Source organism: Scyliorhinus torazame, chromosome 3 (assembly GCF_047496885.1).
Source record: "Scyliorhinus torazame isolate Kashiwa2021f chromosome 3, sScyTor2.1, whole genome shotgun sequence".
In the NCBI taxonomy this organism is placed as follows: domain Eukaryota; kingdom Metazoa; phylum Chordata; class Chondrichthyes; order Carcharhiniformes; family Scyliorhinidae; genus Scyliorhinus; species Scyliorhinus torazame.
The window spans coordinates 44,374,784-44,396,714 of record NC_092709.1 but is presented as its reverse complement, the minus strand read 5'-3'; the positions used below and the strand labels follow the sequence as shown (position 1 = coordinate 44,396,714).

General features: G+C 46.7%; 1 protein-coding gene across 1 annotated transcript in view; it reads right to left on the bottom strand.

Annotated features, from left to right (window-relative positions):
• The window catches only part of naa15a (N-alpha-acetyltransferase 15, NatA auxiliary subunit a), a 138,240-nt gene that overhangs the window by 53,219 nt on the left and 63,090 nt on the right, over positions 1 to 21,931 (bottom strand). Inside the window, exons 6-9 of the mRNA XM_072495593.1 lie at positions 15,181 to 15,334; positions 7,010 to 7,129; positions 3,241 to 3,336; positions 154 to 260 (exon numbers count right to left, since the gene is read on the bottom strand). Coding sequence (XP_072351694.1) covers positions 154 to 260; positions 3,241 to 3,336; positions 7,010 to 7,129; positions 15,181 to 15,334 — 477 coding nt within the window. The remainder of the gene's footprint in view (positions 1 to 153; positions 261 to 3,240; positions 3,337 to 7,009; positions 7,130 to 15,180; positions 15,335 to 21,931) is intronic.

Genomic DNA, 21,931 nt, shown 5'->3' with positions numbered 1-21,931 from the left:
TAATGCTGCCATATATTTTTGCTTTGTAAGCCAACATAAGCCCCCTCCAGAACCATTCCCACCTCTATTCAGTTTAAAGACCCTTAAGCTTTCTCCTCTGAAACAAAATTAAGAATACAAGAGCTCTGATACTATTATGAGCAAAGCAGTTACCTTCTCTTTATCATTGTATAATGACTTCAGCGTTGTAAACACAGGAGGACAACCTTTGCTGAAATTTATCCTCAAATATTTGTCCAAAACCTCTCTGAACTTTTCTCCTGGCAGGAAGAGAAACAGTTCAACAGACTTCCATTACTGAACATGACTGATAACAGAGCACGTAGAATCATAGAATAGAATCATAGAATCACGACAGTGCAGGAGGAGGTCATTCAGCCCATCAGGTCTGCATCGACCCTCTGAAAGAGCACCCTACCTATGCCCACACCCCTACCCTATCCCTGTAACACAGTAACACTACCTGAATCTTTTGGACAGTCGGGGGCAATTTAGCAAGGCCAATCCACCTAACCTGCATACCTTTGGACTGTGGGAGGAACTGGGGCACCTGGAGGAAACCCGCACAGACATGGGGAACGTACAAACACCACAAAGTCACCCAAGGCTGGAATGGAACCCAGGTCCCTGACACTTTGATGCAGCAGCTCGAACCACTGTGCCACCCTTAATCAGCAACTTCATAAATAGAGTTTTTAAAGCATTTTTTAATCAGCACTGGGGCCACCAAAAACAAGGTTTTTGAGGAGTTATATGTGAGGTTGTACAAGTCAGAGCCACTCAGGGGAGACCGTGAGATGCAGGAATTTCTAGATGGGTTGGAGTACCCGAGGTTAGGGGAGGGGGACAGGGCTACATTAGAAGGAGCGACAGTGGAGCAGGAGATAAAGGATGCGATTGGGAGGATGCAGTCGGGGAAGGTGGCAGGGCCGGATGGGTTTCCGGTGGAATATTATAAAAAAACCACTGTGCCACCCTTAATCAGCAACTTCACAAATAGAGTTTTTAAAGCATTTTTTCATGGGCTATATGGTGGACTGATAAAGCCACTCGAGTACAGAGTACTCCAAGCCGCAATACCATAGTAACCCCTGTAAAATCTTTGAAATACATCAATATAATTATGTTCTCCATAACTTTGAAAGGGGAGAGGACTAAATAGGATGCAATTAACTTGACATATTATCTTTATATGGGCATAGGGTCCAAAAGGAATAACCTGTTCACATGGGGCAAAAATTGAATAAGAGTTCCAACTGTTTTCACCAGATTCCAACGGTTTTCATCAGATTAAGTCAGGCTAACAACCAAATATGCTCCATTTGTTCTATACCCAAGAGCAACCAAACTTGAGCATCCCTGGCAGAGGGACAGTCTGGCGTACTCTTCCATTTGCATAACACTAATGCCTTGTGACCTGTCTTTTTTACATTTCATTTCACTTCATAATAAATGAGAACTTTATCTTATAGGTCAAACTGGAATGATCAGCTAATGTGATGTTGCATGCACAAAAGCAAGTCAATTAACACCTCCAAGTACTTGTTGCAGAACATTCACTAACAATCAACACAGTTATAGGGACTTAGATTAGTGGACAGGACCAAAAGTGCAATAATTTTGCCAGGACATATCCAAAGATTATCAGTGAACAAAGGAAACATTGGAAACATTTCTAAATTGTGTTCCTGAAGCCTATTACTAATATAGAATACAATGATGTGGAGATGCCGGCGTTGGACTGGGGTGAGCACAGTACGAAGTCTTACAACACCAGGTTAAAGTCCAACAGGTTTGTTTCGATGTCACTAGCTTTCGGAGCGCTGCTCCTTCCTCACCTGAGGAAGGAGCAGCGCTCCGAAAGCTAGTGACATCGAAACAAACCTGTTGGACTTTAACCTGGTGTTGTAAGACTTCGTACATAGAATACAATGTAATTTAATGATCGTGGCAGTGACCCCATCCACTGGCCGGAAAAACAGAAGTAACACTGCCACAGCCATTTTTAGAAGCGGCAAAGGGATTCGATGTTATTCAGGCAGTTAACTGCCTCGTTGCAGGACTTAAATTACTTTTAAGAATCCAGTATCCAAGACCAATGGCACCGCTGGAAGCAGTGGCAGCTACTGGCACTGCAAAAGGCAAGGAGCAACAACATGGTGCAGGCTCCAGAACTAGCTAAGTGGGGTCAGGTTCACCAGGAGCATTCAGGATAGCACTCCGCCTCCCACCTTCTCTCCCAATTTTATTGCATCACCTACACATTTCCAGGGGAAAGAGGAGCATTACATTCCCGCATAGTTGTTTTGGGGGAAAGGATGGAACACTCATTACTGTAAGAATTCTAAGTGCTCAAAACCCCTGCTCCACTGAATCAAATTCAGCCCTTGTGGATATAAAATTCTGACTTTACTTATGGGCAATTAATAAAGGCCAGTTATGATTTGAAAATATACTATGGGCTACGGTCTAATGGGCTGGGAAGTTAGGGATGGGAACTGGATCAGATTAATCCTATCCACCTTCATGCAATGTGATTTAAGTAGACACCAATTTATCCCACACAATCTTAATCAACATTTTGCTTGAAGACAATTCTGAAATGTTGCCATATTCTGCAAAATGGAGCAACAACATTTCACTTGTTCCATAGAAGCTGAAAGAACCAGCCCAACAGCAGTTTTTTATTTTGCCAGCAAGCAACAAATCACTAAATCCCCAACATGGTCAACGCCTTATAGCCAGGCAAGCCATTAAGAGAAAGTCAGAGGCACACAAAACAGCACCTAAGTCAAGGGCCACAATCACAAATGAACAATAGGGCATATTCATCCATATCACTGTGTTACAGCAGCCTTATTCAGAGGACATGAACAGGGGCAAAATAAGTTAGAGGATGCTATTGCTTTCTGAGAAAATACAAGCACAAACTATTCAAGGGCTTATTCGTCCACGTCATCATCATATGCAGTCATCTATTCCACTGAAAGGAAGCTAAATTCTCATTTTTATAACACACATCTTCCAGCAAAAGCACATTTTTGAAGCAGCACAAGTTTTAAATTCTGTACCAGTTAGGTTATCGTTGAGCCTATATCCAGTCACATAGGTACGTAATAATGCCATTCAAGAAAATTCTAATAAGGCACAAAAATGGCCACATTCAACAGTTTAAAAAATTCCATTTTGAGAAACGTCATTGGTTAAATGAGAAATTTTTGGAAAGATTATTTCACTAACCAGATAAGAAGTTAAGAGGTAGCCTTCTTGGCACCAGCCCTTTGGGATATTTAGTCCACGCATTTTCATAGACATCAAGTCTTTCCTCCACATTGACTAAAGATAGAATTTGAAAAGAAAACCGGTTACAGGATTAAATTAATTCTACAGATCCAAATTAAATTAGGTTAAAAAGTTGACTCTTCAATGTTTAGCATCATCTACTGAGCAGCTGCACAACACAGAAAAGTGCTGTCTGATTCCAGGTTGGATTAACGGAGTTGCTACAATTGGGCTCAAGAGGTAAAAATGGAAACAAAACAAAGGAGCCATTGTTCCCAAGATAAAAGCAAATTAGTGTGGGTGCTGAAATCTGAAACAAAATACAGGACAATCTCAGCAGGTCTTACAGCATCTGTGGAGAGAGGACAAAGAACAAAACAGCACAGGAACAGGCCCTTCGGCCCTCCACGTCTGTGCCTATCACGTATCCTATCTAGACCAACCTCCTGTATCCTTCTATACCCGTCTGTTCATGTGCCTATCCAGATAAATCTCAACGGTCACTAACGTATATGCCTCAACCACCTCACTTGGCAGTGCATTCCAGGCCACCATCACCCGCTGTGTAAAAATCTTCCCCCACACATCACCACTAAATCTTTCCCCCTCACCTTGAACTGTGCCCCCTTGTAATTGTCATTTCCGCCCTGGGAAAAAGCCTCCAACTGTTCACCATATCGGTACCTCTAATAATTTTATACACTTCTATCAGGTAGCTCCTCAGCCTCCGTCTCTCTGGGGGGAACAATCCCAGTTTATTCAATCTCTCCACACAGCTAATACCCTCCATACCAGGCAACATCTGTACTCTCCAAAGCCTCCATGTCCTTCTGGTAGTGCAGTGGCCAGAATTGGACACAGTATTCCAAATGAGGCCTAACCAACGTTCTATATAATTGTAACATAATTTTCGAGCTTTGATACGCGCTACCCTGTCCTATGAAGGCAAGCATGCCATATGCATTCTTTACCACCATTTCCATCTGTGCTGCCACATTTAGGATCTGTGGACCTGCACACCCAGATCTCTGTGTCTCTATGCTCCTGATGGTTCTGCCATTTATTTTATAGCTCCCACGTGCATTGGATCTACTAAAATGCATCACCTCGCATTTGTCCGGGTTAAACGCTATCTGCCATTTCTCTGTCCAATTTTTCAGCCTATCTATATCCTGTTGTATTCTCTGACAATCTTCATCACTATACGCAACTCCTGCAATCTTAGTATTAACCGCAAACTTGCTAATCAGACCCGCTACGTTTTCTTCCAAGTCATTTATATATATTACAAAGAACAGGGGTCATCTGGATGACTCAAGTCATACAAGACTTGAAACGTTAGCAGCCACTGTTCCTACATTTGGCTGCTAACTAGCTCAATCAAAAATTTACATAAGACATTGGGCATGAGCCATATCTCAATCAGGCCTGATTATAATGCCCTGCACTTCTGATGGAACCATATCTAAGCATTGGGGGGCAGCACAGTGGCTAGCACTACTGCCTCACGGTGCCGAGATCCCAGGTTCGATCCCGGCCCGGGGTCACTGTCCGTGTGGAGTTTGCACATTCTCCAATGTTTGCGTGGGTTTCGGCCCCACGACCCAAAGATGTGCAGGGTAGGTGGATTGGCCATGCTAAATTGCCCCTTAATTGGAAGAAATGGATTGGATACTCTAAAAAAAAAAATGTTTTTTAATCCAAGCATGGGGGAAGAGGGTAGAGAAAAAAAAGCCAATTCTTTCCACCACCTTTTACATGGCTTTCCACATTTTCCTCAAGTCCAATACAGAGATATAGCAGCAGTCTTTACCATCAAAACAAGTCCAGTCAATCTCCTTTCCTTTCTTCTTCCACTCAATTTACCGGAAATCATTGAAGTTCCAAAATGATCTGAAAACTAAATCCCTCTCTCCAACTCCCAGGGAAGACAAACAAACTGTTCATCGGCATAGAAAATGCCACTCCACTGTCAATTGGTCTTCAAAAAAGTTTGTGCCACGATTGTCACTCCACTACCATACCCAATCTTACTACAGTAAGTGGAAGCCCTGCAAAACACAGCACATGCCTAATTACAAAACCGATGCATATGCTTCTGCACACCAAGTGACTATAGAACGCACAAAGTCTGTAATTTGCGAGTTATTTTAATTTTAAGGTCTGACACTACAACTTCATAAAAGCATCTACATTAATTTGTGGAACAGAAATTTGATCTTGGACTCTCCCTCAAGTCAAACTCTGGTCTAATCTCTCTCCTCCCTCCTCACGTCCAAGGAAGTGCTGACTCACCAGCATAGTTTCCCAGCCGAGACTCCAAACTTACTTTTTAGGAAAAGAGAATGAAAATACATATCATAATCATTCTACAACAGGTTTGTCCAACTTGTTTATGCAATGGGCCACATTTCAATTTTATTCTCACTCAAGTGACCAATGAACAAATTATGGAAATATAAGACGTGCCACATTAAACATGAATTTGAAAAAATAAAGTTGAGACATGAAAAAAAAAAGCTAAAGCAATCTTAAAGCAATAAACAAATAATAAAGATGACGATTAGAATGTGGGGTGGAGAGTGTCCAGCTCACTCCCGGTCTCACGGTGGCCACTCACGCACCATTAAGCCCTGTGTGGGTGGATGAAGGCAAGTGAAAACAGAGACTCAGTGATCCAGACACAGACTCCACTCTCTCTCACATCTAATGGCCATGTCCCTGGCCCACCCTCAACATTTCCTCCCTGCCCGTCTCCCTGGTCTCCACCCAGCCTCACCTAGAAGACCATAAGACATAGGATCATAATTAGGCCACTAAGCCTATCGAATCTGCTCAGCCATTCAGTCATGGCTGATATTTTTCTCATCCCCATTCTTCTGCCTTCTCCCCACAACCGCTGATCCCCATATTAATCAAGAACCTATCCATCTCGGTCTTAAAGACAATCAGTGATTTGGCCTCCACAGCCTTCTTAAGCAAAGAGTTGCACAGGTTCACCACCCTCTGGCTGAAACAATTCCTCCTCATTTCTGTTTTAAAGGATCGTCCCTTCAGTCTGAGGTTGTGCCCTCTGGTTCTAGTATTTCTACCAGTGGATACATCCTTTCCATGTCCACTCTATCCTGAGCTCACACTATCCTGTAAGTTTCAATAAGATCCCCCCTCATCCTTCTAAACTCCCAACGAGTACAGACCCAAAGTCCTCAACCACTCCTTACCAAGCAGTTTCTCTCTTCTCTCTCTTCCCCCCACCCCCCGGCAATTACCTAGCAGTCAGTCTCTTGCTGTCTCCCACTTCTTGAAACCTATCTTTCTCCCCAGACTCTCCACATCCAGTGTTTAGGCCTCAGGCTGAATGTAGCACACTGTTCATTGCCCCTCCACTGCTTCTCTCCTCATTTCAGTACTGAACCCTTCAGCAGCAAATGTGGGAGATAAATTGCTTGTGATTGAAGGAGCAGCTCTTGACCGAGTCTCCCACCCCACTTACCAACATACCAGGTCCACTGGCCAGGAGAGGGGGGCATGACAGGTTAGGTTTGGCCTGCGGGCCAGGGGTTGGTGTTTTGCAGCAACACATCTATATAGATAGTGGACTGCCCTTTTAATTTGTTTTGGGGATGTATGAAGCCCATCAAAATGCATGGCAGTTAAAGACCACAATCTAAGTTTTAACAATATTAGACACCTTAACAGAAATGTCCACATTCCAAGCATAACTCACCAGGCCTCAATGCCTTTTCTAATCCTTCATAATAGGCCCAGTTTTCAGGGTTTCTCTCCAGCAATCGTCTGTACACTTCTGCGGCCTCCTTTAGTCTGTTCAGTTTTAACATCAATTCTCCTGTTTCAGATCAGATCACACTTTACAGCATAACGGTTATAGTGCGAAGTTACCATTGAATGGAACAGATCAGTTGAATTTTTTTAAATTACAGGCAGCTAAATTTGTTAAACTTTGGATGAAGGACAGTTGCCCAAAGTATGTGAATATGAAAAACTTCAGGGGTGGCATGGTGGCGCAGTGGTTAGCACTGCTCCCTCATGGCACAGAGGAACCGGGTTTGATTCCGGCCCTGGGTCACTGTCCGTGTGGAGCTTGTACATTCTCCAGTGTCTCCATGGTCTCACCCCCACAACCAAGGGTATGGTGGGTCGATTGACCACGCTAAATTGGCCCTTAATTGGGGGGAAAAAATTAATTGGATACTGTAAATTTATATTTTAAAAAATCTGAAAAACTTCTGAACAATATGGGCTCCACAAATGTGTTACTGGAATATGCATTGTATACTCAAAGACAATTTGTGAACTATGTAATCATGTTTTAAATACAAACAGAAATGCACTTAGTCCCTGTTGGGTGCACAATCACTAAGTAAAAAATAATATGGAACCAAATTTCTGAACTTGTAATTTGCAAAATTTGTAGATTTCATTAACACTGGGTTACAAGGGTTTTTGAATTAAATGCCATAATCTTTTTGATGGCATGAGAAACACAAATAGTGCATTTGAAACCTAGAATCACAGAAAAGGCTGGCTATACTTGATTAATTTCTCTGTTATTTCATAAATCTTAAAGCAGACTCTAAAAAGCAGGGGTTCCCAAACTGGGATGTTCGGAGCCCCAAGGGCCAATGAAGGATCCCGCAAAGCTGGCAGCCACCAGGTATCGGGGACATGGAAAACAGCGCGAGAGGAGAAAGAGCCGGGACATTGAAAACAGCGCGGGAGGAGTGTGAGCCGGGACATTGAAAACAGCGCGAGAGGAGAGAAAGCCGGGACATTAAAAACAGCGCGAGAGGAGAGAAAGCCGGGAGATTTAAAAAGCGCGGGAGATTTAAAAAGCGCGGGAGATTTAAAAAGGGCGGGAGGAAAGAGAGCCGGGACATCGAAATCAGCGCGAGAGGAGAAAGAGTCGGGACATTGAAAACAGCGCGAGAGGAGAGTGAGCCGGGACATTGAAAACAGCGCGAGAGGAAAGAGAGCCGGGACATTGAAAACAGCGCGAGAGGAGAGAAAGCCGGGAGATTTAAAAAGCGCGGGAGATTTAAAAAGCGCAGGAGCTGCGAGTCAGAGTGGAGATTTTAAAAGATCGCGGCCTAGTTTCGGGATCCGTTCGGAGGAGGAGCAGCAGTCTCTGTCAGGGAGAGAACCTGAGAACATCTAAGACACTCAGAAGGTAAGAAGGTAAGTAAGTGATTTTTACTTTTATACCTTTTTCAAATTGTGTGTGTCGGGGGGAAACTGAAGTGACATCACAGAAAAGCTGTGACCTGAGTGGCTGGTTGGGAATCTACACTAAATTTAAAAAAATTAAGCATTGGTAACTAATTAAACATAATTACTTAATTATAATTTAGAGGGGTATCTAAGCCAGAGATCGGAGAGTACTACATTTAGCTTTCGCATTTAGATTAGAAATCTAGTGCTAGGAAACAGATAGTTAACAGTAACTTTTTTTTTTTATAATTTAAAAATATATATAAAAAATCTTTTTAAACTTTTAATTTTAATTAATTGACGCAATGTCAGTTAGAGGGGTGCAGTGCTCTGACTGAGATGTGGCAGGTCCGGGAGCCTTCCAGCGTCCCGGATGGCTTCATCTGCAGAAAGTGCACCCAACTGGAGCTCCTCACAGACCGCATGGTTCGGTTGGAGCAGCAATTGGATGCACTTAGGAGCATGCAGGTGGTGGAAAGCGTCATAGATCGCAGTTATATAAATGTGGTCACACCCAAGGTGCAGGCAGAGAAATGGGTGACCACCAGAAAGGGCAGGCAGTCAGTGCAGGAATCCCCGGTGGTTGTCCCCCTCTCGAACAGGTATACCCCTTTGGATACTGTCGGGGGGAATAGCCTAGGGGAGAACAGCAGCAGCCAGAGCAGTGGCACCACGGCTGGCTCTGATGTTCAGAAGGGAGGGTCAAAGCGCAGATGAGCAATAGTAATAGGGGACTCTATAGTCAGGGGCACAGATAGGCGCTTCTGAGGACGTGAAAGAGACTCCAGGATGGTATGTTGCCTCCCTGGTGCCAGGGTCCAGGATGTCTCCGAACGGGTAGGGCATCCTGAAGGGGGAGGGCAAACAGGCAGAGGTTGTTGTACATATTGGTACTGACGACATAGGCAGGAAGGGGCATGAGGTCCTGCAGCAGGAGTTCAGGGAGCTAGGCAGAAAGATAAGACAGGACCTCTAGGGTTGTAATCTCGGGATTACTCCCTGTGCCACGTGCCAGTGAGGCTAGAAATAGGAAGATAGAGCAGCTGAACACGTGGCTAAACAGCTGGTGTAGGAGGGAGGGTTTCCGTTATCTGGACCACTGGGAGCTCTTCCGGGGCAGGTGTGACCTATATAAGGACGGGTTGCATCTAAACTGGAGAGGCATAAATATCCTGGCCGCGAGGTTTGCTCGTGTCACATGGGAGGGTTTAAACTAGTATGGCAGGGGGGTGGGCACGGGAGCAATAGGTCAGAAGGTGAGAGCATTGAGGGAGAACTAGGGAATAGGGACAGTGGGGTTCTGAGGCAGAGCAGACAGGGAGAAGTTGCTGAACACAGCATGTCTGGTGGCCAGGAGTGCATATGTTTTAATGCAAGAAGTATTATGGGTAAGGCAGATGAACTTAGAGCTTGGATTAGTACTTGGAACTATGATGTTGTTGCCATTACAGAGACCTGGTTGAGGGAAGGGCAGGATTGGCAGCTAAACGTCCCAGGATTTAGATGTTTCAGGCGGGATAGAGGGGGATGTAAAAGGGGTGGCGGAGTTGCGCTACTGGTTAGGGAGAATATCACAGCTGTACTGCGGGAGGACACCTCAGAGGGCAGTGAGGCTATATGGGTAGAGATCAGGAATAAGAAGGGTGCAGTCACAATGTTGGGGGTTTACTACAGGCCTCCCAACAGCCAGCGGGAGAGAGAGGAGCAGATAGGTAGACAGATTTTGGAAAAGAGTAAAAACAACAGGGTTGTGGTGATGGGAGACTTCAACTTCCCCAATATTGACTGGGACACACTTAGTGCCAGGGGCTTAGACGGGGCGGAGTTTGTAAGGAGCATCCAGGAGGGCTTCTTAAAACAATATGTGGACATTCCAACTAGGGAAGGGGCGGTACTGGACCTGGTATTGGGGAATGAGCCCGGCCAGGTGGTAGATGTTTCAGTAGGGGAGCATTTCGGGAACAGTGACCACAATTCAGTAAGTTTTAAAGTGCTGGTGGACAAGGATAAGAGTGGTCCAAGGATGAATGTGCTAAATTGGGGGAAGGCTAATTATAACAATATTAGGCGGGAACTGAAGAACATAGATTGGGGGCGGATGTTTGAGGGCAAATCAACATCTGACATGTGGGAGGGCTTTCAAGTGTCAGTTGAAAGGAATTCAGGACCGGCATGTTCCTGTGAGGAGGAAGGATAAATACGGCAATTTTCGGGAACCTTGGATAACGAGAGATATTGTAGGCCTCGTCAAAAAGAAAAAGGAAGCATTTGTCAGGGCTAAAAGGCTGGGAACAGATGAAGCCTGTGTGGAATATAAGGAAAGTAGGAAGGAACTTAAGCAAGGAGTCAGGAGGGCTAGAAGAGGTCACGAAAAGTCATTGGCAAATAGGGTTAAGGAAAATCCCAAGGCTTTTTACACATACATAAAAAGCAAGAGGGTAGCCAGGGAAAGGGTTGGCCCACTGAAGGATAGGCAAGGGATTCTATATGTGGAGCCAGAGGAAATGGGCGAGGTACTAAATGAATACTTTGCATCAGTATTCACCAAAGAGAAGAAATTGGTAGATGTTGAGTCTGGAGAAGGGTGTGTAGATAGCCTGGGTCACATTGAGATCCAAAAAGACGAGGTGTTGGGTGTCTTAAAAAATATTACGGTAGATAAGTCCCCAGGGCCTGATGGGATCTACCCCAGAATACTGAAGGAGGCTGGAGAGGAAATTGCTGAGGCCTTGACAGAAATCTTTGGATCCTCACTGTCTTCAGGTGATGTCCCGGAGGACTGCAGAATAGCCAATGTTGTTCCTCTGTTTAAGAAGGGTAGCAAGGATAATCCAGGGAACTACAGGCCGGTGAGCCTTACTTCAGTGGTAGGGAAATTACTGGAGAGAATTCTTCGAGACAGGATCTACTCCCATTTGGAAGCAAATGGACGTATTGGTGAGAGGCAGCAAGGTTTTGTGAAGGGGAGGTCGTGTCTCACTAACTTGATAGAATTTTTCGAGGAGGTCACTAAGATGATTGATGCAGGTAGGGCAGTGGATGTTGTCTATATGGACTTCAGTAAGGCCTTTGACAAGGTCCTTCATGGTAGACTAGTACAAAAGGTGAAGTCACACAGGATCAGGGGTGAGCTGGCAAGGTGGGTACAGAACTGGCTAAGTCATCGAAGGCAGAGAGTAGCAATGGAAGGATGCTTTTCTAATTGGAGGGCTGTGACCAGTGGTGTTCCACAGGGATCATTGCTGGGACCTTTGCTGTTTGTAGTATATATAAATGATTTGGAGGAAAATGTAACTGGTCTGATTAGTAAGTTTGCAGACGACACAAAGGTTGGTGGAATTGCGGATAGCGATGAGGACTGTCAGAGGATACAGCAGGATTTAGATTGTTTGGAGACTTGGGCGGAGAGATGGCAGATGGAGTTTAATCCGGACAAATGTGAGGTCATGCATTTTGGAAGGTCCAATGCAGGTAGGGAATATACAGTGAATGGTAGAACCCTCAAGAGTATTGAAAGTCAAAGAGATCTAGGAGTACAGGTCCACAGGTCACTGAAAGGGGCAACACAGGTGGAGAAGGTAGTCAAGAAGGCATACGGCATGCTTGCCTTCATTGGCCGGGGCATTGAGTATAAGAATTGGCAAGTCATGTTGCAGCTGTATAGAACCTTAGTTAGGCCACACTTGGAGTATAGTGTTCAATTCTGGTCGCCACACTACCAGAAGGATGTGGAGGCTTTAGAGAGGGTGCAGAAGAGATTTACCAGAATGGTGCCTGGTATGGAGGGCATTAGCTATGAGGAGCGGTTGAATAAACTCGGTTTGTTCTCACTGGAACGAAGGAGGTTGAGGGGCGACCTGATAGAGGTCTACAAAATTATGAGGGGCATAGACAGAGTGGATAGTCAGAGGCTTTTCCCCGGGGTAGAGGGCTCAATTACTAGGGGGCATAGGTTTACGGTGAGAGGGGCAAGGTTTAGAGTAGATGTACGAGGCAAGTTTTTTTACACAGAGGGTAGTGGGTGCCTGGAACTCGCTACCGGAGGAGGTGGTGGAAGCAGGGACGATAGTGACATTTAAGGGGCATCTTGACAAATACATGAATAGGATGGGAATAGAGGGATACGGACCCAGGAAGTGTAGAAGATTGTAGATTAGCCGGGCAGCATGGTCGGCACAGGCTTGGAGGGCCAAAGGGCCGGTTCCTGTGCTGTACATTTCTTTGTTCTTTGTGACCGGTAAATGCCAGTTTGAGGGGGGCAAGGGCGCGAGGAGGGGGGCAAGGGCGCGAGGAGGGGGGCAAGGGCGCGAGGAGGGGGGCAAGGGCGCGAGGAGGGGGGCAAGGGCGCGAGGAGGGGGGCAAGGGCGCGAGGAGGGGGGCAAGGGCGCGAGGAGGGGGGCAAGGGCGCGAGGAGGGGGGCAAGGGCGCGAGGAGGGGGGCAAGGGCGCGAGGAGGGGGCAAGGGCGCGAGGAGGGGGCAAGGGCGCGAGGAGGGGGGCAAGGGCGCGAGGAGGGGGCAAGGGCGCGAGGAGGGGGCAAGGGCGCGAGGAGGGGGGCAAGGGCGCGAGGAGGGGGGCAAGGGCGCGAGGAGGGGGGCAAGGGCGCGAGGAGCGGGGCAAGGGCGCGAGGAGCGGGGCAAGGGCGCGAGGAGCGGGGCAAGGGCGCGAGGAGCGGGGCAAGGGCGCGAGGAGGGGGGCAAGGGCGCGAGGAGGGGGGCAAGGGCGCGAGGAGGGGGGCAAGGGCGCGAGGAGCGGGGCAAGGGCGCGAGGAGGGGGGCAAGGGCGCGAGGAGCGGGGCAAGGGCGCGAGGAGGGGGGCAAGGGCGCGAGGAGGGGGGCAAGGGCGCGAGGAGGGGGGCAAGGGCGCGAGGAGGGGGGCAAGGGCGCGAGGAGGGGGGCAAGGGCGCGAGGAGGGGGGCAAGGGCGCGAGGAGGGGGGCAAGGGCGCGAGGAGGGGGGCAAGGGCGCGAGGAGGGGGGCAAGGGCGCGAGGAGGGGGGCAAGGGCGCGAGGAGGGGGGCAAGGGCGCGAGGAGGGGGGCAAGGGCGCGAGGAGGGGGGCAAGGGCGCGAGGAGGGGGGCAAGGGCGCGAGGAGGGGGGCAAGGGCGCGAGGAGGGGGGCAAGGGCGCGAGGAGGGGGGCAAGGGCGCGAGGAGGGGGGCAAGGGCGCGAGGAGGGGGGCAAGGGCGCGAGGAGGGGGGCAAGGGCGCGAGGAGGGGGGCAAGGGCGCGAGGAGGGGGGCAAGGGCGCGAGGAGGGGGGCAAGGGCGCGAGGAGGGGGGCAAGGGCGCGAGGAGGGGGGCAAGGGCGCGAGGAGGGGGGCAAGGGCGCGAGGAGGGGGGCAAGGGCGCGAGGAGGGGGGCAAGGGCGCGAGGAGGGGGGCAAGGGCGCGAGGAGGGGGGCAAGGGCGCGAGGAGGGGGGCAAGGGCGCGAGGAGGGGGGCAAGGGCGCGAGGAGGGGGGCAAGGGCGCGAGGAGGGGGGCAAGGGCGCGAGGAGGGGGGCAAGGGCGCGAGGAGGGGGGCAAGGGCGCGAGGAGGGGGGCAAGGGCGCGAGGAGGGGGGCAAGGGCGCGAGGAGGGGGGCAAGGGCGCGAGGAGGGGGGCAAGGGCGCGAGGAGGGGGGCAAGGGCGCGAGGAGGGGGGCAAGGGCGCGAGGAGGGGGGCAAGGGCGCGAGGAGGGGGGCAAGGGCGCGAGGAGGGGGGCAAGGGCGCGAGGAGGGGGGCAAGGGCGCGAGGAGGGGGGCAAGGGCGCGAGGAGGGGGGCAAGGCGCGAGGAGGGGGGCAAGGGCGCGAGGAGGGGGGCAAGGGCGCGAGGAGCGGGGCAAGGGCGCGAGGCAAGGGCGCGAGGAGCGGGGCAAGGGCGCGAGGAGCGGGGCAAGGGCGCGAGGAGCGGGGCAAGGGCGCGAGGAGCGGGGCAAGGGCGCGAGGAGCGGGGCAAGGGCGCGAGGAGCGGGGGCAAGGGCGCGAGGAGCGGGGCAAGGGCGCGAGGAGCGGGGCAAGGGCGCGAGGAGCGGGGCAAGGGCGCGAGGAGCGGGGCAAGGGCGCGAGGAGCGGGGCAAGGGCGCGAGGAGCGGGGCAAGGGCATTGAGGAAGGTTAGCATGAGAGGGGAATGTGTGTCTGAGAGAGAGAGAGACCTGCGTGTGTGTGAATGAGAGGTGTGAGCGTTATGTGAATGTGAGACAGATGCGTGTGTGTGCGTTTGTGGGGGTGAGAGAGAGGTGTATGTGTCTCTATTAGAATCAGCTTTCCAGCATCATTCCTCCCATTAACAATAACACAGACATATATTTCAAATTGTGAACTGTTTAATTATTAACAGATTAATATATGTATAGATCTAGCCAGAAAAGACTTGTTTACATTTGATTCTTTGTTCGCACCTATTTCCAGGTTTTAAAAAAAAGGAGCGCCAACATTGAGAGAATGGTTTGGGTTCCCCAATGCTCTTTGTCAGTCACTGGGGTTCCTCAGTTCAAAATGTTTTGAAAACCCTTCCCTATAGTATACCCTAATTCTTCCAAAGCACAAACAAAAAGCAATTTAGAAAACAAGTTATTTAGTATTAATCTTGAACCAAATTTGCCAATTTAAATAGTACTGGTTATTTTCTCCCAACACATAAAATGACAGAATGGGACTGTGTTCCAACAAGTTGTAACAAATAAAGTTCCTCTACCTTGGCACTCCTCCACAGCCAATTTGTCACAAATTTGTTTCTCATGATTGTCAAGATGCTCCAGAGCCTCTTTATACATCCCTCCTTCCCGCAGCACTTGATTCTGGTATAGCAGCAGTTCACTATATTCATAATCAATTTTATCTGGAGAAGCCTATGTATTAAAAAAATGTATTTAGTAAATCCTTTGCTTAAAGATACATTTAATTAAGCATGCTTTGGAACAGCAATTAAAAAATCAACTCCTCCCTGTCCCACCCCACCCCAAGTACGTTGTGAAGCATAATGTTTTTATTTGTAAGAATTTAAAGCAGAAGTGTTCATGCTTCATTTGGTCCTTAAAATTCAATCACCACCAGTTCTTGCAATACCTCATTCTTTACAGGCATACATTCATATTACACTTCTCACATTATATTTTTGAACTCCTTGACCTCACACAAAACCCAGGTCTTCGTCTGGAATTAAATTTTAACAAAACAAACTAGGGCAGCACAGTAGCACAAGTGGATAGCACTGTGGCTTCACAGCTCCAGGGTCCCAGGTTTGATTCCCCGTTGGGTCACCGTCTGTGCGGAGTCTGCACGTTCTCAGTGTCTGCGATGGGTTTCCTCAGAGTGCTCTGGTTTCCTCCCACAGTCCAAAGACGTGCAGGTTAAGTGGATTGGCCATGATAAATTGCCCTTAGTATCCAAAAAGGTTAGGAGGGGTTATTGGGTTAGGGTGGAAGCGAGGACTTAAGTGGGTCAGTGCAGACTCGATGGGCCGAATGGCCTCCTTCTGCACTGTATGTTCTAAACACTTGTGAACACTTACCAAATATAAGTGAAGACAAGGTATGCACAGCTTTCAGAATTTTCTGAAATGTAATCAGTGCAGCAACCCATAACTCAATCCTATTCAACAACTGAATCAGTTTATTAAAAATTCTTTGCTTCTCTCAAAAGGCCAAATAAACTGGTGCACAAGTCCAAAAACACAACCTAACTGTACATAAGAAAAAGCACTATATTTCCCATCCATTAAGTTTAACCAGCAGAAAATGCCTGGGTTAAGGCAAGAATAATATAAGCTGACCAATGAAGGAAAGTAGTATTTGATGCCACCATCTCAATGGTTCTAATTGTGCCAGCAGTACTTTAGCTCCCATTCCTTTGATCCATGCCCCAAAACTACTGCTGAGTTTGTGCTGCCGATGTCATATCTCAGTAGCAAGCTCAATGCTCCAAGATCCATTTCCTAATCTCGCTGCAACTCAAGTGTTTTGTTCCTTGAGCTTCCTCACCACCCACTCATCCCCAATTCACTCTTGGAACTCTCAAACTTCTAGACTGCACCTTCCCAATACTCCTATATCCTTCCCCCAGTGATCCTCGCACCTGCATTTGTTTCTTATCAACCTCTACTCCAATGTGGCCAGACCCCAAGGCATGACCCAGATTCTGGGAAAACTTCAGGACTTCGAAAACCCTGCAATCCCACTATTGAAGAATCCTAGGTCCATTCCGAATGATGTTAATTAAGTGTCCATGATTATCCCACTGCCATTTAGATCACTGTTTTTATGAAAATCGCAATCACCTAATGGCATGGGACATCTACTAGCAATGTACCCTCCATTTTAAATTTTGTTGTGCATGGTAAATTCATTTGAATATGTGGCCTTCTAAAATTGTGCGGTCATGTAACCCAACGGGGTCAACTTGCGTGTGGCTTGTGTGGGAACTTTTGGGTTGCTGTACGGCCATAAGGCTTAGGAACATAGGAATTAGGAGCAGTAGGCATTTCAGCCCATCCAGCCTGCTCCACCAATCAGACCATGGCTGATCTCTTCCTGGTCTCAAAGCTACCTCCCTACCTGTTCCCCATATCCCTTTAACCTGTTTTTATAGGTATATATGTATCTCCCTCTTGAAACCATTCAGACTCCACCGCACTATGGGGCAGCAAGTTCCACAAATTCACCACCCTCTGCGAGACGTAGTGCCTCCTCATCTCAGTTTTAAATCTACCACCTCTCAACCTATATCTGTGACCTCTTGTTCTAGATTGCCCCACCATGGGGAACATTTGGTCTACATTTACTTTATCAATCCCTTTTAGAATTTTATATACCTCGATCAGATCCCCTCTCATCCTTCTAAACTCCAGCGAGTATAAGCCTCAACTGTTTAATCTCTTCTCATACATCCTTCATCCCCGGAATCAATCTAATGAACCTCCTCTGAACTGCCTCCAATGCCACAACATGCTTCCTCAAATAAGGAGTTCAAAACTGGATACAATACTTCAGATGTGGTCTCACCAATACGCGAGACAAGTGCAACGATAATTCTCTACTTCTATACTCCAATCCTTTTGCAATAAATGTTAACATTCCATTTGCCTTTCTTAGTACAATTTGTACCTGCATACATACTTTGTGATTGGTCAACAAAGACACCCAGATCCCTCTGCCCAGACGCATTTTGTATCTGCTTTCCACTTAAATAATAATATGCCTATTTTTTTTGGCCAAAATAGATAACCTCACATTTAACCACATTAAACACCATCTGCCAAGTTTTGGCTCCTTCTCCTAGCTTATATATATCCATCTGTAAAATCTGTATGTCCTCTTCACTGCTTGCTTTCCCACATATTTTAGTATCATCTGCAAATTTTGCTATGTTACACTCTCCCTGCTTGCAGATCATTTATATAGGATTGTAAACAGTTGCAGTCCGAGGACTGAACCAAGAGAGTTATCCTCGAACTCCCCATGTTGAGACTTTAAATGCCTTTAAAGTTTTGTGTTTTAAACTTTCATTTGCCAGTGCTTCCCTGCATTTAACACACCTGAACTTTGAATCCTCATTTACATTGGCACAGTTAATAAACCTCCACCTCAAGTAATCATCTTTATGCTGCCTTGTTCTGTTTTCAGCTTTTTCTTCATGGGTTGTTCACCAGAGGCCCTGGAGTTCACACCAGCACTGCTGGCAGCTGCAAAATGAAGGAATCTGCCTCGCGTCCTGAACACGTGATGTCAGCTGATGTGACCTGATCTCTTGCACCGCTCCAGGCAGGAAGACTCCAGCGACTTAAAACAAATCATCTGATCCTGGGCCCACGTGCTGATGTCAGGAGGCGTGCTTCCTGCGTACTGCTGAGGCGCCACGGATGCGGGAACGTTCAGAATTCTGAAAGCACGTCGTGGTCTGCATTTTTAATTGCCGGTCGTGCCACTGGGCATTATTTTGCGCAATCAGGAATGCCGTGGCGCCTGGACCCACGGTTGTAAACGCAGCAACACATAGTCCGCAACCCTGCTTACACCCGCCCGCGAGCTGGGACCCTGGGTTTGAAAATGTCTGCATTAGCATGATTCCAATCCACCAAGACCGCTCCAGAATCCAGGGATGTTTGAAATATCATAACCAATGCATCCACTATCACTGCTGTGACCTCATTAAATATCCTAAAGTGCAGGTATTCAGGTCCCGGAGACTTATGGCTCTCGTCCTCTCTCTCTCAATCTGAATTTAAAAGACGAGCATGCTGTGATCACTCCTTCCAAGAGGATCCTTAACGATAAGACAATTTATCAACCCTTCTTCATTACATAATACTAAATCTAAAATAGCCACTCCCTGGTTAGCTCCACAACATATTGCTCTAAGAAACAATCCCTAATGCACTCAATGAAATCTCCCTCGAGGCTACCCTTGCCAATTTGATTAATCCAGTCAATATGCAGGTTAAAACATATGATTGGGCGGCATGGTGGCCTAGTGCTTAGCACTGCTGCCTCACGGCGCCGAGGTCCCAGTTTCGATCCCGGCCATTCTCCCCATGCCTGCGTGGGTCTCACCCCCACAACTCAAAAGATGTGCAGGGTAGGTGGATGGGCTGTGCTAGACTGCCCATAAATTGGGAAAAAAATAATTGGTATTGTAAAGTTATTTAAAAAACACATGATTACCGTTGTGTCCTTCTCACAAGCTCTCATTATTTCTTGGTTTCTGCTGTGCCCCACTTGGGCAGTATTGCTCGGGGGCCGGTAAATTACTCCTACGATGGAGTTTTCCTCCTTGTTTTTTATTTCCACCCATATCGATTCAACATTTTGGCCCCGAGTGCCAATATCATTTCTTAATATCGTCTTGATGTCATCTTTAACCAATAAAGCAACTCCATCTCCTATTCCATCCTGTCTATCCTTTCGGAATACTGAGTGCCCTTGGAAATATAACTCCCAGACCCGGTCCTCCTGCAACCATGTTTCAGTGATCCCCACCAAATCATACCCATTTGTCTCTATTTGTGCCATCAGCTCATTGATCTTATCCCTTAGCGGGAACATTGTTTGCTAGTACATTACATATTTTACATTTGAAATTATTTCCCGTCACACCATAATTTCCTATAGCTTTACTTATAATGGACAACCCATGTAATGATGCTGCAGTGCCTCAGTTTTGCACCTTACACCCCCTACAAAATTAACGCTGAATGAATCTAAAGAGCCAGGTATTATGTAAATAGTAGGATAGATGTATGAATTACATAGGGTACCTTGGTTCAATTATCTCTCAATTTCTAACTCCATTTCAGCTGAAGACTACTCTTGCTGTTGACTTCCTGAAATGCTACAGGAGATTAACTAGCATAAAAAATATAATCAAATGGCTGAAAACAAAGATCCTACATTAAGTTTCTTCTCAAAAATCACAATAACTTGCATTTATAAAGCACCTTTTGCACAGAAATAAACCCCAAAGTGAAGAAAACAAAAATGTGGATATTAAAACCAAAGGAGGAGATATTAGGAGGATTTGATGGATTTTTAAACAAAAGCCACTGAATAAGCAAAAGACTTGAGAAAAGGATTGTGAACCCACAGCACAGAAACCAGTGGTGGGGAGAGGAGGAGATGCTTAAAAGGCTTGAGTCAAGAGGAATGCAGCTCAGCAGGTGGTGGGGTAGGGACCGTAAGTGGACAGTTGTGGAGCTGGAGAAGGTAACAGATTGTAAGAGATCGAAACACGAGGACAAGAACTTAAATTATAGACACTGGGGAAACTGAGTTCCATTATAGGTCAGTGATGACAAGAGCCATAGTTGAGCAGGCATTTGGCAAGGGTTAAGACATGATAATTTTGCACAGATTGAACTTTAGGGTATAGAGGATGGGTGGCCAGCCAGAAGAGTACTTGAATAGCTGACTCTAAAGATGGGAAAGGCATGGATGAAGGCAGCAACAACAAATAGCTGTGGTGGGGATGGAGGCATCTCTGCCTTTCTATCCTGCTTTCAGCCGTCCCTTAAAACTTTGGTCATCTGCCCTAATATCGCAAGTGGCTCAGTGTCAAAACTTTGATAAGCAGCTGGACACATTTTATTTCATTAAAGGCTTTATATGAATTGGAGTAATTGTTGTTTGACCAGATGTGATATTAACCACATCGGTTCTTTTCTGTACACTCAAAATCATACAGCACTAACGGTAAAACACTTTTTTGTTGAGTCAACTTCGAAAATGCATAACCACCACTTAAATAAAACTAATTTCCAAATCTGCACATCTAATTATGCACAAATATCAAACTATGAAATGACAAGCCCCACAATTTCACTAAGCTGTTCTTACAACATACGTTAATAAGCCAACATACCAGAATACAGCACTTAATAGAAACATCTTCCTAATGCTGAAGTGTATGAAAAGTAGCACAAATGTAATCAATATCATTTTACAAATCAAGAGGATGGAAGTGGCATTCCACAGGATTGGCGCTGAGACGTCTGTGGTTCACCAATCATATAAATAATATGGACTAAGGAACTAGAAGTACAATTTCAAAATGCATGGATAACATCAAAATGTCGATGTATAACTAATATGAAGACTGCAACAAAATAGAAGACATCAACAAACTTGCACAAAAGGTACACCAATTGAATACAGATGTACGTGAGGTAATGAGCTTGATATGGTAAATAAGAAGCCACATGTTCCTCGGAAATTAAGGCTGAATGAGTTTAGAAGATGGCAGGGATCTTGCAGTAGAGGATTACAAGTCATTTAAAGCTGTAACATAATTAAGTTAGTTGAATATTATTTGTCTTGAACAAATCTCTGCTGCCCTTTGATGATTAATCCTCAGCTGTGCCCGTGACCTCCATTTGGGGTCCTATAGGGGGCGGCACGGTAGCACAGTGCCAGGGTCTGAGGTTCGATTCCCGGCTTGGGCCACTGTCTGTGCGGAGCCTGCACATTCTCCCAGTGTCTGCGTGGGTTTCCTCCGGGTGCTCCGGTTTCCTCCCACAAGTCCCGAGAGACGGGTCATTAGGTAATTTGGACATTCTGAATTCTCCCTCCATAGTCAAACAGGCGCCGGAATGTGGCGACTAGGGGCTTTTCGCAACAACTTCATCACAGTGTTAATGTAAGCCTACTTGTGACAATAAAGATGGTTTAAATTAATTAATTAACTAATTGGCCCCATCATTCCTCCAGTAGCCTTTTACTATTTATATGCCATTACTCTACTTTTGGATTCATAGTCTCTTCTCATACTCGATCTCAGATTTCCTTTATCATTCCCCATCTGATCTTTCTATATTCATCCTGGCTCTCACTTGAATTATCAACCCGACAGCTTGCGCATATACCCTTTTTTTGCTTCATCTTACTCTCTATCTCTTATCTAGGGAGCATTTGACCCACCTAATTCCCCAGAACCAGTAATGCCTTTCTCATTAGACC